A 17,642-nucleotide genomic window follows, 5' to 3' on the forward strand; every position below is an offset into this window, starting at 1 on the left:
GCTAATTAGTCCTTTCTCATTACACATCACCCAGTCTAGGGTGGCCAGCTCCCTGGTTGGTTCCTCGACATATTGGTCTAGAAAACCATCCCTAATACACTCCAGGAAATCCTCCTCCACTGCATTGCTACCAGTTTAGTTAGCCCAATCAATATGTAGGTCAAAGTCACCCATGATAATTGCTGTACCATTATTGCATACATTCCCAATTTCTTGTTTGATGCTGTCCCCAACCTTCATACTACTGTTTGGTGGTCTGTACACAACTCCCACTAGCGTTTTCTGCCCCTTGGTATTCCGTAGCTCCACCCATACCGATTCCACATCATCCAAGCTAATGTCCTTTCTTACTACTGCATTAATTTCCTCTTTAACCAGCAATGCCAACCTGCCTCCTTTTCCTTTCTGTCTATCCTTCCTAAATGTTGAATACCCCTGGATGTTGAGTTCCCAGCCTTGGTCACCCTGGAGCCATGTCTCCGTGATGCCAATTACATCATACCCGTTAACTGCTATCTGCGCATGTTTCGATGAAGGAACCGATGTTCCAGTCCTGAACTCCAATTGAAGGGGTGGAAGTTGCCTGTGTGTGGATTTTTTTTAACGTGTGGTGACCATTGCACATCAGCCACCATGCGGGCTTGAACAGACCTTTATCCAGTGGCATGGGTTAACCAGGACGACTGGAGACCTGCTCTGCTGCATGGACCAAGTGCACACACATATCGCAGTGTGGGTTGACCCGTGCTACCCTCGCCTCTTCTGGGCCCCGTACCCTCATTCGCCGCACTTCCGCCACGATGTTCCAGGGCCCGGCCCTCCAGCTCTATTTATCGCCTCAATCTGCGGTGGTGTTCTCGCATAGGTCGAGGCGGCCCACTATGTTCCAGGGCCCAGCGCTGCAGCTCTATTTATAGCCCCGACCTGCAGTGGTGTTCTCGCATAGGTCAGGGCGGCCTGCGGGGCAGTCTACCTTGCATGCAGGACATGAAGAGCTCTCTTGTACCTCATTGAGCTCAACAGGACACAGGAATCAAGATGTGTTCCAATCAACAGTCAGGACTGTTTATTCGATTAGCCAGGACACTAGTCCCAGCACGGTTCAAGTGAAACTCATCTCAACGGAACAGCACCCTCTAACCAAATTACTGGTGCCAATGAACCAGGAATTGAAACCCATTTCTCCCACACCAGTCTTCGAGCCACGCGGTCTGTGCCTAGTTTAGTTCGTATCTACCAAGCAAATACAGCAACATCACAGCATTCGATCCATTTCAAAGGCAGCAAGATGCTATTTTTGCAAAGCCAATGGCAAAGATCCGCAGCTTGGACAGCAACTTTTAGATTTTTGAGTTTAACCATGCATCTGCCCCTCGCCTGATGTTGCTGTACCATTTGCTTATAAATAACCGTGAGCGCCATTAGCCTCACCATTACTTTGACAGGAAAATCTGGGTCTATGTTATTCAAACAAACATTCAACCCAGTCAACTGTACTCTTAGCTGGCCACCATATAGATCACTGAAGACGCTCCACCTGATTTTTTTCTCTCCCCAAAACTGCCTGGCCAAGATTGGAAATTCAAAGGGCTGGAAGATCAATCTTTCACACAACCCTGCACTTGTAGCACCCTGTGTGGCAGACAAACAGTAAAATAGTTTAATAAAGTGTAGATCTCCAAACAAATAATGAAACAATGCACTCATCCCTGATTTTTTTTAATCAACTTTGAAGAAAATGAGTGTGTGATGATATGTATGGAGATTTATGAATGGAACATGCTGCTTCTTTAACATATGAATAACCAAGCTTGCCTTAACAGGACCTCCCAGTCTAGTGACCGACATCACCAAGGACAAGAGCAGCAACATTGTGGGAACGTCATCACCACCAAGTTCCCCTCCAAGTCACACACCATCCTGACTTGGACAAATGACACCATTTCTTTATCATTACTGGATCAAAATTCTGGAATTCCCTACCCAACACTATTGTGCCAGCACCATTAGCACAAGGACGGTAGCAGCTTAAGGAGAAGCCCCATCACTACCTTCCAAGAGCAACGAAGGACGGTTATTAAAAATGCAACTTTGCCAGCATCACCCACATCCCAAGAACAATTAAAAAAAAACTAAGAGGCATGCAGTTGTAATGTAGACATGAGACAGCTTTTTGAAATTTGGAGGCACGAGGGATAGAATTATGCAGTTTCAGAAACAAGTCAGGAATGATAAAGCCATTTAGCCCGTCAATGTTCATCCCTTCAGTGTATAAACTCTGCGATCATGGCATCTAACTGAATTTTGACTAGCCCCAAATTTTTTACCTTTATTATCTTGCTTAGTAGGTTGCCACAAACAAATTACCCTTTGAATGAAGATGTTTTGGCTGATATCTGTTCTAAATTTAATTTTTCACTTCTATTTAGGTCATGTGGCCCGGCTTTCTTGATATACTTTGAATAGTCTAGGTTTACATTATCTATACCATTTAATATTTTGTATACTTTGATGCGATGTCTCCTTTTACTGGATTCTTTCTAAATGCTGAAATTTCTTTAATCTTTCCTCATAGCTCAACTTGGGCTCAGTCTTGTTGCTCTTGCTGTGCCCTTTCAAAAGTGCATCTTTTCCGTGACATGATCACTAAAGACTGACCAGTATCTCAAAGCTGCAGCAGACTTGTGTATTACTGTTCTGGTTATACTTCCTAATACAGTGTTAAGAACATAAGAAATAGGAGCAGGAGTAGGCCATTTGGCCCCTCGAGCCTGCTCCGCCATTCAATAAGATCATGGCTGATCTGATCATGGGCTCAGCTCCACTTCCCCGCCCGTTCCCCATAACCCTTTACTCTCTTATCGCTCATAAATCTGTCTATCTCTGCCTTAAATATATTCAATGACCCAGTTTCCACAGCTCTCTGGGGCAGCGAATTCCATAGATTTACAATCCTCAGAAGAAATTCTTCTTCATCTCAGTTTTAAATGGGTGGCCCCTTATTCTAAGACTATGTCCCCTAGTTTTTGTTTCCGCTATGAGTGGAAATATCCTCCCTGCATCCACCTTGTCGAGCCATCTCATTATCTTATATGTTTCGATAGGATCATCTCTCATTCTTCTGAACTCCAATGTGTATAGGCCCAACCTACTCTAGCCCCTTGCAATAAAGGCCAACATTCCATTTGCATTCCTGATTTATCCCGTGTCATTCCTGGTCATGACACGGGATAAATCCCCAGCTCTTCTTCAAAATAATGCCAAGGGATCTTTAATGTCCACCCGAGAGAGTAGATGGGGATTCTGTTTAATGTCTCATCCTAAAGATTGCATCTCAGACAGTACATCACTCCCTCAGTACTGCACTGTAGTGTTAGTCTGGATTATGTGTTCCAAGTTTCTGGAGTGGAATATGAACCCACAATCCTCTGACTCAGAGGTATTTGCTACCTCTGAAATAATTCACATTTATGCAGTCGAATCGGGACATATTCTTCCAAGTTGTAAGCTTAATGAACACTATTGGGGAGGGTCGTCAGAGCCTTCCATGACATCTTACTCCTGCCTTTCTTTATCTGGGAGTGCCTGGTGATGATTGATCACATTGAATGCCACTAGTACAAAAGTGAACTGTGATTGGCTTTTCTTGTACATTTAGTAGTATACAGTTTATGTAGAACATAAAAAATGATTTAAACAGAAAGATTACTGGCACATAGTTTATTCTCTTATTATAACTTTCCTTCACAAAAACAGTACTATTACCAGCCATGAATATTCTTTCAGATACACAAACAGCAGTGTAATTTAGACATAGTCAGATGCTTGCTGATTAAACTCCTCCCTCAAAAAAGCAGAATTCATCTGGTGTACATTTCAAAACACAGCAAAACATATTAAACCACATCCTGTTCAAAAAAAAAAGTACAGAGGAAGGGAAGAAATCAATTATGAATGAAAAGGTGAGCAACACATTAAACAACTGAAAAGTCAGTCATGATCGTTGTGAATCTTATAAATAAGATAAGAGAAACTTGCATTTATATAGCACCTTTCACATCTCCAAGGTGTCCCAAAGTGCTTTACAGTCAATGAATTAGTTTTGAAATGTAGTCACTGTTATTATGTTGGCAAACATGGCAGAAAAGTTGTGCATTGGAGGTCCTACAAACAGCAATGAGATAAATGACCAATTGATTTGCTTTGGTGGTATTGGCTGAAGGATAAATGTTGGCCAGACACGGAGTATTTCCTATTTGCTTTGAAATAGTGCCATGGGATCTTTTACATGCACCTCAGCAGGTAGAGGGGACTTCGGTTTAATGTTTCATCTCAAAGATGATACCTCTGACAGTGCAACACTCCCTTGATAATCCAGTCTGACACTTCATTACAGTATGTGCTTAAGTCCAAGAGTGGGGCTTGAACTCACAATGTTCTGACTCAGAAGCACAAGTGCAGTGAGCCAAGCTGACAAAAAAATGTCACGTAATTTATACAGCTGCTATGCATACGAGGCCCTGTCACTAGCTTCACCAAGACAGAATATTTCAAAAATTCCAATAAAGCATCGATGTGAAAAGGAACATCCTAAAGAAAAGGAAAAATCTGTAAGTCTAATTTGTTTTAAACTAATATGGATTAAAATATTTAATTCTGAAGTCTACATAAAAAACGTACTATTCATTCTTTAGTTAATTTCCATTAAAATGTTGACATTTATGTCAAATATAAAACTATAGAAATACCAGAAAAACAGTTGGATTTAAAGTAATCTCTGAAGCTACAGTATTAGAAGTGCACCATTTTTAATGCTTATTTTGTTGAATCAAATAATTAACTTGCAAGTCACAAACCAGAAGTCAAATTACAGATGAAGTAGTTTTTAAAAATCCATATCCTGATTGCATGGCTTAGTACAAAACAATACTTACAAAATGACTCACTAAAATTTCCAAAATAGAAAGGAAACAAAATATTTTGGTCATAGCCAAGCGAAATTGATTAAATTCAATGTGTCATTTTCATTTATTTTAACTATGGTTTTGTTCTGGTTTAACGTTGAGTCATTAGTCTCCTTCAAATACATTTATCATTATTCCAATTTAAATCATTAAAATTCTTAATATGCATGTTATAAATGCTTTCAGTTTTTCTGCAACAAATTCTAATTTAGAATATTTATTAAGTAGACACTATTTCTTCTAAGCACATTATATCAATGTTGTCAGCAAGTGTGACAATGGGTGTATAACATTTATGTTCACTTGAACTGTGAAACAGAGTCACATTTCTGTGCTTCTAAACTTGGGTTGTGTCTGAAGAATGTATTTTTAGTATATAACGCAAGGGTGAAATGCTGGTGTTGGGAGCAACGAGAAGGAATGAATTAGCACAGTACACAATAAGACGTATTGATATGGCAACGTCTTGTGTTAGTTTAAGTGTGAATTTTACACTTAATTTTACACTACTGTAAAGGCCTAAACCATGAAAAGTATCAATACTATGTTAAATAAACATAGTAATAACAGTGTATTTGATTAAACTGCAGGACCTTGATGTTATAGTGAAACCAGGAGCAGTGCCACAAAACTGCCACACTCTGGAGAATTGTGCGGGTCAGAGGACACGACTGTAAAAGGCCACCCCATTTTCCTCCATTTAAATTAATGACAGAAAATTAGACAGGTTCCTTTCCAGGCATGCGCTCTGACCCGCTCAATTTTCTGATAGTTGCTGTGCGCAGGAGATCCATTGCACAGACCTGGGAGAATCTCCCCTTATTAAGTCGCGACTTGAGTGTAAATACCCCCAAAGAAGGTCAGGTTAATTCCTCAAGTGGCGAGATTGGCAATGCCAAAAATGAAGAGGAGCATCACAGCAGCTGTCAATCTCAGGTCACCAATACCAACACAGAGAGAGAGACCTTGTAGTAGTGGTAGCTTACAGAACAAGTTATAAGGATTAGTGTAAAATCTGTTACCCAACCATAGACGTTTGAAAAGTCCAGTACAGTTTCAACAAAACCAATCCAGATCACCTGTTAGAAATAATTTGTTATCTAGATCCAGTAAGTCCATCGGTATACTTTTAAAATCACAACACATACAATGTAATGAAATGCCACACAAGCTGTCATTCAGCTCAACTCTAAAGCATCAACAAACCAAGTTGGTGGTCACCATCCATCTCATTTACCTTTCGAAGCAATGTACAAATCCCTGATTATCAATTAAAGAGGAGCCCGGACTATCTGGAACCCCTCTGGGCTTCGTTGTATCAATTCTCAGCCATTTTAGGTATTGCCCAGACAGGAGTGGAAGGAAATGGATCGAAAGTGCACACTTTTACATTCATCATTGAGGTGCCATAATCCCAAAGAAACATCAAAATTTAGAAAAGAAAAGTTTATGAAAAGTTGAATGGATGTCTGAAAATGCACACCATTGCCAATCATGTACAAGATTAAGACCAGGGCATCCTAAATACAAAACTATTTTTAAAAACTGTACAGATTTTGAAAACTGCTACAACACACCTACCTGACAAAACCATGAGAACATTTCTCAATTCACAGAGCCTAAACACTTGTGGTAATGTACAGATTGGACAATACGTTGCATGATCCAATAACTTATCTGTTCATTCAATGCACACTGAACAGAGAATTGGAGACTTCCTTTTTGAGTTGCAGCAGATTTCATGTTAGAAAATGTTCATCTTGCATTTGAAGTCGATTGGAAGTTCTCTTTGCTCGTACTTTCAGGTCTGTGTGAAACTGAAGAGCAATCCATTCCTTCGCTCGACAGGATGGCTTATTTTTACTACAGTAGACATGCTAGGAGTTTTCGCTACTCCGGTTTAGGCTGCCTGCAGCTGTATTACTTGGAGACTGAAGAAATTCACGGAAGTCTTGGACTAGGTCTCCCTGTTCTCCGACACTCAGGTGAGGAGGACTCCCTATAGAGAAAGAAGAAAATCAGGTTGCCATTTTGACAAATGTCAACAAGAAACAAAGTTACAAAGAAACCTTTAACCAGCAAGTTAAACACAGGTATTGACTTTAGAAAGCAGAATCTGGCTTAACTCCTTGGGTAGACCTAGGTTTGGTCTAGTCATGAACACCACTTTTCCCAAGTAATCTTAATTCGGTTCTTCAAAAAAAATTCATGACTTACGATACTCTTTGAAATTGTGGAGTGAGACAACATCCTATTAATATTTAAGATATTAATGGAAGATCTCTAACTCAAATGCAGAAAGCAAAGTCCTTCAAATCAAACACATTGGGCCAAATTTTGCTGAAAAATTAACTGTGTGTGAACGATGCATGCATTACCTTATTAACACGCAAACTGGCCAGCAACTTGGAGGGGAAGAGATACCCTGTGAATTGCAAATCGCCACAAGTTGCTGGCCGATTTCTGCCGCTCTGCCACGAGTTTCGCAAAAACGGTATCTCGCGCGTAACTTCCCAGTGGTTTTCATGTTGATGCATTTGCACATAAATTGTCCATTAAAAGCGACACAGAAAGCTAAGTCTAGCAATTAACAGCGCATGTACCCTTTTATCGAGGTAATTATCAATGACTGCCAATCAATTGTTTTTGATTTTAAAACTGACAAATTTTAAATTTTTCTCTTACTTTTCCTTTCTGTCTCTTACACACTCTTGTAATCCAATCTTTCTTTCCCTCTCTATGTACCTGATTTGACACTGAAGTCATCCACTATAATTCACACTCCTTCTCAAGTACTCGCTCTCTTTATTTTTCAATCCTTATATTTCATAGCTCTAAGATGCCCTGTTGCCCTCGTCATGCAGTTATCAGCTCGCACTTCAAGCAATTTTGTAGGGAAAAGTTTTTAAAATCCAAATATGCACAAACACGTCTAACAGGGCACACTGCAAGGTGTCCTGCTCCATCAAAAAAGACCTTTAAATCAAACACATTCAGTTCAAATGCTAGATAGGGTGGCGCAGAAGTAGAAATCTGCGCTGCATAAAAACATTTACGGACTTGTTTAAAACACAGGACTTTTCCATTCAAATGCTACTGGGGAAACTAGAGGAGTTTTCAGAAGTAAAACTATTAAAAAGAAAGCAGCTCTTGAATTATTACTTTCAATGTAAAAATATTAACCATCAGCAACCATGCATAGAATTTGTTTTTAAAGTTTTGTAGTTGATTGCTCAGTGGATAAGTAAATATAGAATCAGAGCACAGAAGGAGGCATTCGGCCCATTGTGCCTGTGTTGGCTCTTTGAAAAAGCTATCCAGTAAGTCCCACACTGGTGCTCTTTCCCCATTGTTCGATAAATTCCTCCCCTTCAGATATTTATCCAATTCCCTTTTGGAAGTTATTATTGAATCTGCTTCCACCACCTTCAGGCAGTGCATTCTAGATCATAACAAGTTGCTGTGTATTTTTTTAACCTAATGTCGCCTCTGGTTCTTTTACCATTACCTTAAATCTGTGCCCTCCAGTTACTACCATTCTGCCGTTGGAAACACTCACTCCTTATTTACTCGATCAAAACCCTTCAAGATTTTGAACTCCTTTCTCCCTTTAACCTCTGCTCTGAGAACTTCTCTAGTCTCTAGTGGGTAGCACTCTCATCTCTGAGTCAGAAGGTTATGGGTACGTTCCATTCCAGGAACTTGAGCACAAAAACAAATGTAGGCGTACACTCCAGTGCAGTGCTGAGTGAGGACTGCATTGTCGAAAGCGCCGTCTTTCAGATGAGACGTTAAACCGAGGCCCCGTCTGCCCTCTCAAGTGGATAAAAGATCCCATTGCACTATTTTGAAGAAAAGCAGGGGAGTTATCCCCGGTGTCCTGGCCAATATTAATCCCTCAATCAACATAACAAAAAAACAAATAATCTGGTCATTATCACATTGCTGCTGTTCGTGGGAGATTGCTTGTGCACAAATTGGCTGCCATGTTTCCTACATTACAACAGTGACTACACTCCAAAAGTACTTAATTGACTGTAGAGCGCTTTGAGACATCTGGTGGCCGTGAAAGGTGCTATAAGTGTCCAAGTCTTTCATTTTTTTAATAACTGTAGTCCCGCATCCCTAGTACCATTTCAGCAGATCTCCTCGCCATCGTCTCCGATGCCTTGACATCCTTCTTAAAGTGTGGTGCCCAGAATTGGTCACAATACTTCAGCTGGAGCCAAGCCAGTGTTTTATAAAGGTTTAGCTTAACCTCCTTGCTTTTATAATTGATTTATAAAGTCAAGGATCCCATATGCCTTTTTAACAGACTTCTCAACTTGTCCTGCCACCTTCAAAGATTTGTGTACATAAAACCCCAGGTATCTCTGTTTCTGCACCCCTTCAAAATGGTACCATTTCTGTTATATTGCCTCTTTTCATTCTTCCTACCAAAATGAATCACTCACTTCACACTTCTCTGTGTTAAATTTCAGCTTCCGTGTTTGCCCATTTCACTAGTCTGTCTTTGTCACCCTGAAGTCAGTTACTATCCTCCTCACTGTTTACTACATTTCTGCATTTTCTGTCATCTGCAAACTTTGAAATTATGCACTGTATATCCAAGTCCAGGTGATTAATAGCAGACACTGTACTCTTTCTTCCAGTCTGATTAAACAACCGGTCACCACTATTCTCTCTGCTTGCTTTTTGTATCCATGCAGCCACTGCCCCTTTAATCCCACGGGCTTCAATTTTGCTAACAAATTTATAATGTGGTACTTTATCAAACGTCTTGAAAGTTCATATTCACATCAACCACACTACCTTCATCAACACTTTCCGTTACTTCATCAAAAAACTCAATCAAGTTAGTCAAATACAATTTACCTTTAACAAATCCGTGCTGACTTTTATTTATTAACCCATATTTTTCCAAGTGTCAATTAATTTTGTCCCAGATTATTGTCTCAAATTCCTCTCACCACTGCTGTCCAGCTGACTGGCCTGTCGTTCCCGGGTTTATCCCTGTCCTCTTTTTTTGAACAGCGGTGTAACATTTACAATCCTCCAGTCCTCTAGCACAACTCCCAGATCCAAGGAGGATTGGAAGTTGGTGACCAGAGCCTGCACAATTTCCACCCTTACATCCCTCAGCAACTCAGGATGAATCCCATCCGAACCAGGTGACTTTTCTACTTTGAGCGCCACCAACCTTTTAAGTATTTCCTCTTTATTTTTATCCTATCCAATTTCTCTACTACCTCCTCCTTTACTGTGATGTTGACAGAATCATCTTTAGTGAAAACAGATGCAAAATACTCATTTAGTACCTCAGCCATGCCCTCTGCCTCCACAAGAAGATTTTTTTCGTCCCTAATCAGCACTACCGTTACTTTGACTACCCGTTTACTATTTAGGGACTGTGGGGCTGAGCTGTCTTTTCTTACCTTTTTTATCGTATGTTCACATGAATTTTAAACTTGAAGCACATCTTAAAAGGGTCCTCTGTAAACTCCTGAAGAAACCCATATCCTTCATTGAAAAGTTAAGTGGTATTTGTGCTCCAGTGATGTCATCGAAGGGGATGGGATGCCTTGCACTGCATCTACCACCCACTGCAACTAGTGCTGCTCAGTTTCCAAACAGGCATCAACAAAATATAATTAAATCATTTAATTATTAAAACAAAAAAAAGACTTCAACTTATTTTGGGATTCATTCATCCAGAGAGACCCCACAGTCCCCATATTGCTTATAGATTTGGAATAAAGAGTTCACATGTTTAATCCTTTACAACCTATTTATAAAGCTTTTCATTACTGAAAAAGGACAATGCATATAATAGAGTACTGAATTAGCAATTAAGCAATAGTATTTGTAACTAAAGCAGATGCAGACTGCATGCAGAACGAGATCCTTAAAACCTGAATGGTTACATTGATGTTACCTGAAGTATTGTACCACGATCTATTAGGCTATGGCAATAAACTAAATGCGGACCAATTACAGAATGATTAATCCTACTTTCACTCATCAGATGTCATAACATAATTACTGAGCAGCCATCATCTAAACCACTGCGTTTAAAGTGACGATATTACAGAAACAGATCCCAAGATAATTACAGATAAAGGTGCCCAGCCGGCCCATTTTAATTCATCCATCCAGAGAGACCCCACAGTCCCCATATTGCTGCATCAGACTGTTTCTTAAATGATTCCAGGGTTTTTGTCGCTATGAGGCAGTCTTTTGCAAGTGTTGATCCCTTTCTGCATGAAGAACTTCCCAATATTAGTTATTAAATTAGCTTTTACTAGTTTGAAGCTGTATTTCTCATCTTACTTCCACAGTTTGATTTAAACTAATATTTTAGGTTTTCTATGCTCATACAATTCGCGAGACGATCAAAGTTCAGGTGCCTAGTTCCCAGGCTGAAAAGCTCAAATCTCTCTAGTCTGTCTGCATACCTGACACTGCAGATCAGCCTTGTGACCTTACTCTGCACCGCCTCCCATGCTCTAATATCTCCCTTGATTCTTGTACAAGTGAGGCAGTATAGACCCTGATGTGATGTGACATATAAAACAACCAACCAGTGAACCTGTTCATGCAAAATTTCAAGTGTGTCATGTCTAGTAGAGTCCATTAGTTATTTAAATGCTGTATTCTAGTCTTATATAACAGGTTAAGTACTTTTTTTTAAATCAAGAAAATTTGAAGAAAGAGAGGATCGATCTTGATGCACATCATTAAGTAGTAATATGGCAGCAGAGTGCATTAATTATGCAATCCAGGCAGAATTGTGGTGGTGGATTAAGGGTAGTGTTTACATAGCAGTGCAGAGACATGCTTGGCTTTTCTACCCTCCAGGACTTTGACTTTTTCACACTTTTAGCATGAAAACAAGGACTCCGGATTGGAATAGGGCTAATTTTAGAAGATGAGGAGTGAGCCAGTTGAGGCCCCTACGAAAAGAGAACCTGGCACAAAGGATTATAGATCAACAATAAAATACTTTTAAATAAGGAATTTTCAAATTTCCAGAATAAATATATACCACTAAAAAAAGACTACTTCAAGCTTCAGAATGCCGTGGATAAATAAAGAGGTAAACTAAAACTGAAGAATAGGGTATCTGAGGGCTATAGGTATGATAAAAGTAAGCAAGAATGAGAGAAAATATAGAAAGAGGTTAATATGGAAAACTAGGAAGGTGCATGTGAAGAGGATATGAAAAACATTAAAGTCTTCTACTAATATAGCAGTAAAAAGTGAATTGTTAAATCGGAGATGGGACTCGAGATAAAAGAATAGCAAGTTGTCAAAGGATAAACGGAAATTGATGATACTTAATATTGGGGTTGAGGAAATCCTGAATTGGTTAAAGAGATGAGAGATATTATAATAATAAAATAAATATATTACAGAAGTTAGTTAAGCTAAAGGAGAACAAAATGCAAGGACCTGATAGGATACATCCATGGATCCTGAGGGAAATGGGAAGAAACAGTGGAGGCTCTAGAAATTATATTGGTGTCCCACAGGGTTATGTTCTAGTACTGCTTCTGTTCACTTTGAACATCAATGATTTAGATACAGGACTAGAGGGAGTGGTTTCTGAATTTGCACAAGACACTAAAAACAAGAACCAAAGGAAGCTGCAAGGGGATATTAAAAAGGTGGTGGAATGGGCAAAAAAGTGGCACAGAATTCACTATCAGTAAATGTGAGGTGGTGCATTTTCATAAGAAAATTAAAAGTGTTTATTAAACTTTGAAGGGGAAGAAAAGCGAGGTGATGTGGAAGAGCAGAAGGATTTAGGTGGTCAAGTTCACAAAACATTCAAAGCAGCAGATAAGAGTGGAGAAGGCCTTAAAAAAGCTAATGGAATACGGAATTTTATGACAAGAGGCATAGAATATACGAGTTGAGATGTAATGGTGAATCTACTTAGTAATACCACAGTTAAGAGTACTATATTCAGTTTTGGCCACCACACTATAAGAAGAATGGTGAGAGAATAGAGAGGATACAGTACAGATGCTGTCTTTTATCAGGAAAAAAATACAAAGACAAACTTGAAATATTGGGCTGTTTTCATTAGAACATAGATTAAGGGGTGATTTGATTGAAGGAATGGGATAGATTAGACAGACACAGACAGTTTCCATTGATTCATGGATGACAGAAGACTGATTTAAGAGCAAATATAAAAGACTTAGCTCTGAAAGTGACAGAAACTTAAAAAAAATGATTATGAGGTTGTGGAATGCATTACCAGAGTTCATAATTGAAGCAGGGACCATGTAAACATTTCAGAGTGTAGACAGGCGACTGAAGGAAAGGGGGAATAAAGGTATATGGGAACAGGGTCGGCACATGGGATTAGGGCTACAGATCGGATAAACATCAACACAAACTGGTTCGGCTGAGTGGCCTGTTTCTGTCATGTAATTTCTAAATTGAGCAGGGAGATCGAGGCTGCAGTGCCTGCCATGAGGAACAATGGGAAGGGAGAATCATGTCTTTATAAAAACTTAGGTTAAAAAATGTTAGTCACAGTGCGCTTTCAAATAGCAACTGAAGTTAAAAAACAGTTAAGCTAAAAAGAGTTGTTTGCTATTTTGGTAGGTTTGTCCATTTGCCCCATCACAAATAGTGTGTCATTTGCCTTACCATAGATGATGCAACTCACATGTTTAACACTCTGTTGTCCAGGGATTTGAGAGAAAAGTGCTGGAAGATAGATGAGTGAAAATATATCTGTTCTGGTAAAGTCTGCTCTATCAGTTCACTTCACTGCTGGCAGCTACAGTTTACACCAGAAGCCAGATGTAGATCAGAGGGATTTGGGAAATAAAGCTCTGCTACTGTGTTCCCTTTGAGCAGTGATTTTGAAATAGCAGATGGGAGTGTACATTGCAAGCACTTCTATACTGGGAATGTTTAAAACTGTCTGATTAGATTTTCATATGCAACTGCACGAGTGTAGTGTTGAAGTTAAAAGGTTCAGAAATTACATAATAGCATCAGTCTGCATGACAATATTGGCCTCACAGCTGGCCAATTTAGAGTAATAAATTCTAGTAAAAAGAGAGAACCTGCTACTATCTGATTCTTGTTGATCAAGATGTGCTTCACAGTGCAATCATCCCATTTCCTTCACTTTATTAAAAGGGCAATAATGGCAGAGGGCAATAAAGGCAATAATGTGCAACAAGACATCTTGACTACCATGGAAAGTTAGGACAATTGACACAAATTGAAAGCCTTTAATGTGAATTCACACTGCAATAGCATATACTGTTTAAATACAATCACTAGTATATGTACCACACAAAATGCTGACAACTTAGATTTAAATACCTGGGCTTTGTGCATGCTGCTTCTGCCTGTTGGTGCTGGATTATAAAAATTCTAGCTCCCATCACAAACACAACTTGGTGACACTCGCTCATTTCCTGATCATGTATAATTTACATCATGCAAACACAGGAGTCTTACACAGATTGCTGGGTAAAGGCTTACTCTCACAGTATACTGAAGCTGACAATTATTATGGAAAGTGCTTCCAGAATAAACCTCCTGTTGGTACCCAGTATCGCTGAACACGGCAAAAGAAAATTACAACTTGGCTTTAGGTACCTGAGCTTTCTGCAGCAGTTTTCATTTATTACACAAATAAAAACTTGACCAGATTAACAATGAGCATTCAGCATAAATGACACCATTTTTTCTCAATGCTCTCCTCGCCTGAAGATGGTTGTGTACAGTTCTGCAGTCACCTCTGGTACCTTGCCAGCCAGCCAGTACTGGAGGGATCAGAGCCAAGCCTGGCCTTGTCCTCAGCCCTTGTCAACACACGCTGATTCCATATTACATGGCCTATACACACCTCTCCCAACATTGGGAAAGATTTGCAGCCAAATATGCATTTGGAATTGCAGAGTTATTTTTGTGCTGCCACCTGAGATCTGAGATCTGTCCTCCGGTGTTAAGAGGGCGGATTTCAGAGTACTGGAAGCTGACACAAACTGATTCAATTTGAAGTGGCTCTGTGCAATTTAAGAAACCTTTACATTTGTACTACACGCTCTGGAAGAACAGTGACACTTAAGCACAGCTCTATAATGTCCAAGTAAGGCTGACTTTCTACTGTACATGATTAAAGTGCCAACCGCCAACAGGAAAAGGCTTTTGATTCCTGAAGGAATACAAAAACACACACGCATACACATCTGAAGTCTGATTTCATACATCTGAACATGTTTTAACTGCCAGTAACTGCAGAGGTACTGGTCAAGGAAATACTGTTTTGTGCCTTATTAATCCTCAGTTTCATGATCTCAACTAAAACTTCCTGTGCTCTCAAACATGCCCAAGTTATTTATGTCTTCCCACTGAGTACAACTAGAATGAGCTGCAGCAGCAGTTAATGCACAGTTGGATGAAAATAGCAATTTGTAGCCACATATTGTTAAATGAAGGAATTGGGCTGACTGATGACTTATTGCACCAGAGAGACTGGACACTATTTATGTTTGGATAATTATCAAGCAATCCATTATATTTCTCATACTGACTGAGAAAACCCTTCCTTCCAACTTGATAACCACATGTGAAAACAGTGGAAGTATTTGACAGAGACTGATCCTGTGACTTATGCCAACCAACCATCAGTACTGTGTCATTCGTTCTATAAATATTTCCGTGAAGTCTAGTAATTACAACCACTCAAGCTGAATGCAGTCCTCCCCCAACTTATGCTGAGGTGCGTGCCAAGTGACATTAAAATTACCTCTGACAAACCTCTCATCAGTTCTAGGCAACATAATGACAAAAGCATCTCCAAAATCTGATCATGCTAATGAAATATCTTCTTACAATTCATAACTGTCCAATTTCTACATTTGAGTAACCTTAAAATTACATTCTTAAAACCTACCTTTGATCAAGCTTTTGGTCATCTGCCCTAACATCTCCTCATATGGCTCGGTGTCAAATTCTGTTTTGATTACACTCCTGTGCCATGGGACATTTTACAATGTTAAGGTGCTAAGTTGTTGTTGTTTACATTGTGCAACACATATATGGAGCGTGTTGATGTCAAATGTTAAAGAATCAGATGAACTTGCAGCCGCAAATCAGTGATATCAACTGGATCCATGATGGAAATGCAAGAAGTTAACAGCTTGTGCTAAACAACTCTTCTATTCTAGATTTGGGTTACTCCTCGAATGTCTTACCTCCTAGCTCTCTTCTGGATCCACTCCTCCGTATCATATCATAGACATTACATTGTCTAGAGTACTTTCTGCTCCCATGCTGGCATAGTAATTTTTGGTGTGCTCCATAGTTCCAGCTTTGACTCCCACCCCCACAGTTTGCATGCTATCCCTCAATGACATAATCTGGAAAATATGCAAACCGCTTTCAAATGCATGCCAATCTTGTCACTTCTCCTCCCCTCCCCCCAGCCATTCCATTAACCCCATGCTGTTGCCAGACTTGCCAATTGACTATCTGACATGAACTTGGGATGAGCTATAACTTCCTCTAGCTTAATGTCAGTAAAACTGAAGTCTCCCTCTTTAGATCCTGGAAACTCCTTTGCACATTCAGCCTCGGGCTCCATCTTTATCCCTGGCTATTGGTTCAGGTTAAACCCAAAAGGTGCAGACCCATGGTCAACCTTTTGATCAACCAAAGCTCAAATTCCTCCCCACACATCTGAAACATGACCTGTCTCCAACTGCCAGCCTTCTTGCTTCCACTTTTCATAAATAACAAGTTGCCCAGAATGCTGTTGCCTACATCCTCTCCCATACTAAGGCCCACAATTCAATTGTTCACATACTCGCCAAGCTCCAGGTGCCCCAGAAAAGCGACAAGATCCTCATCATCTTCAAATCCCTCTGCAACCTCACCCTTTTCTCCCTACTCAATTTCTTCCAAACCCATGTCCTTGTTCTACTCCTCCAACCAACTTACTGTTCCCTCTGCTCGACCATCAATGGCTACTCTTTCAGCCACCAGGCACCCTCCTCTGGTACGCTCTCCTCTCAGTCCTGTCACTTTGCTCCCTATTTTCAAGAAGGTCCTGAAGTCCGTTCTTGAGTATATTTTTGCCCACTCCTGGTCTCTTAATTCCTGCTGCTTTTTGGCTGCTTATCAACTCACAGTAAAGCACTCAAGACATGTCTCTGAATGTGAGCAGTTCTTTAAAAATAGAAATTGCTGCTATTTAACCAGATTCCCAGTCACCTATCCAGATCAGTTTAAAAGACAATTTATCACTAATTTCAAGTGGTTTCTATTTTCTCTAATAAGCAGCTAATCTGTTATCATTAATGAACGAACCGACCATGGAAGCTGCCATTATTTCAAATACATAATTCATATGATTTTATATGATTTAATAGTGACTTAAAAAAGGCAATTGATGTTGCAGGTTTGATTTAACCCCGATAAACCTTCTCCTACAATCTTGCCTAATCCAACTGCTCAGCTAGCCTCTACAGATTACACAGAATGTAGAGCACGGAAAGAGGCCATTTGGCCCAATTGGTCGATGCTGGTATTTGTGCTCCACAAGCCTCCTCACCTAATCCTATTGGCATAACCTCCTATTCCTTTCTCCCTCATGTATCTATCTAGCTTTCCCTTAAGTGCATCAAAGGGGATGTATCT

General features: G+C 39.9%; 1 protein-coding gene across 5 annotated transcripts in view; it reads right to left on the reverse strand.

Moving 5' to 3' along the window:
- Nucleotides 1-3,705: 3,705 nt before the first annotated feature.
- brd9 (bromodomain containing 9) overlaps nucleotides 3,706-17,642 on the reverse strand; it is a 65,255-nt gene continuing 51,318 nt past the window's right edge. For all 5 annotated transcript variants that reach the window (XM_070880491.1, XM_070880490.1, XM_070880489.1 and 2 more), the window contains one exon: nucleotides 3,706-6,963. In XM_070880491.1, coding sequence (XP_070736592.1) covers nucleotides 6,842-6,963 — 122 coding nt within the window. In that variant the 3' untranslated portion in view covers nucleotides 3,706-6,841. The remainder of the gene's footprint in view (nucleotides 6,964-17,642) is intronic.

This window comes from Pristiophorus japonicus, chromosome 5 (assembly GCF_044704955.1).
Source record: "Pristiophorus japonicus isolate sPriJap1 chromosome 5, sPriJap1.hap1, whole genome shotgun sequence".
Taxonomy (NCBI): Eukaryota; Metazoa; Chordata; class Chondrichthyes; family Pristiophoridae; genus Pristiophorus; species Pristiophorus japonicus.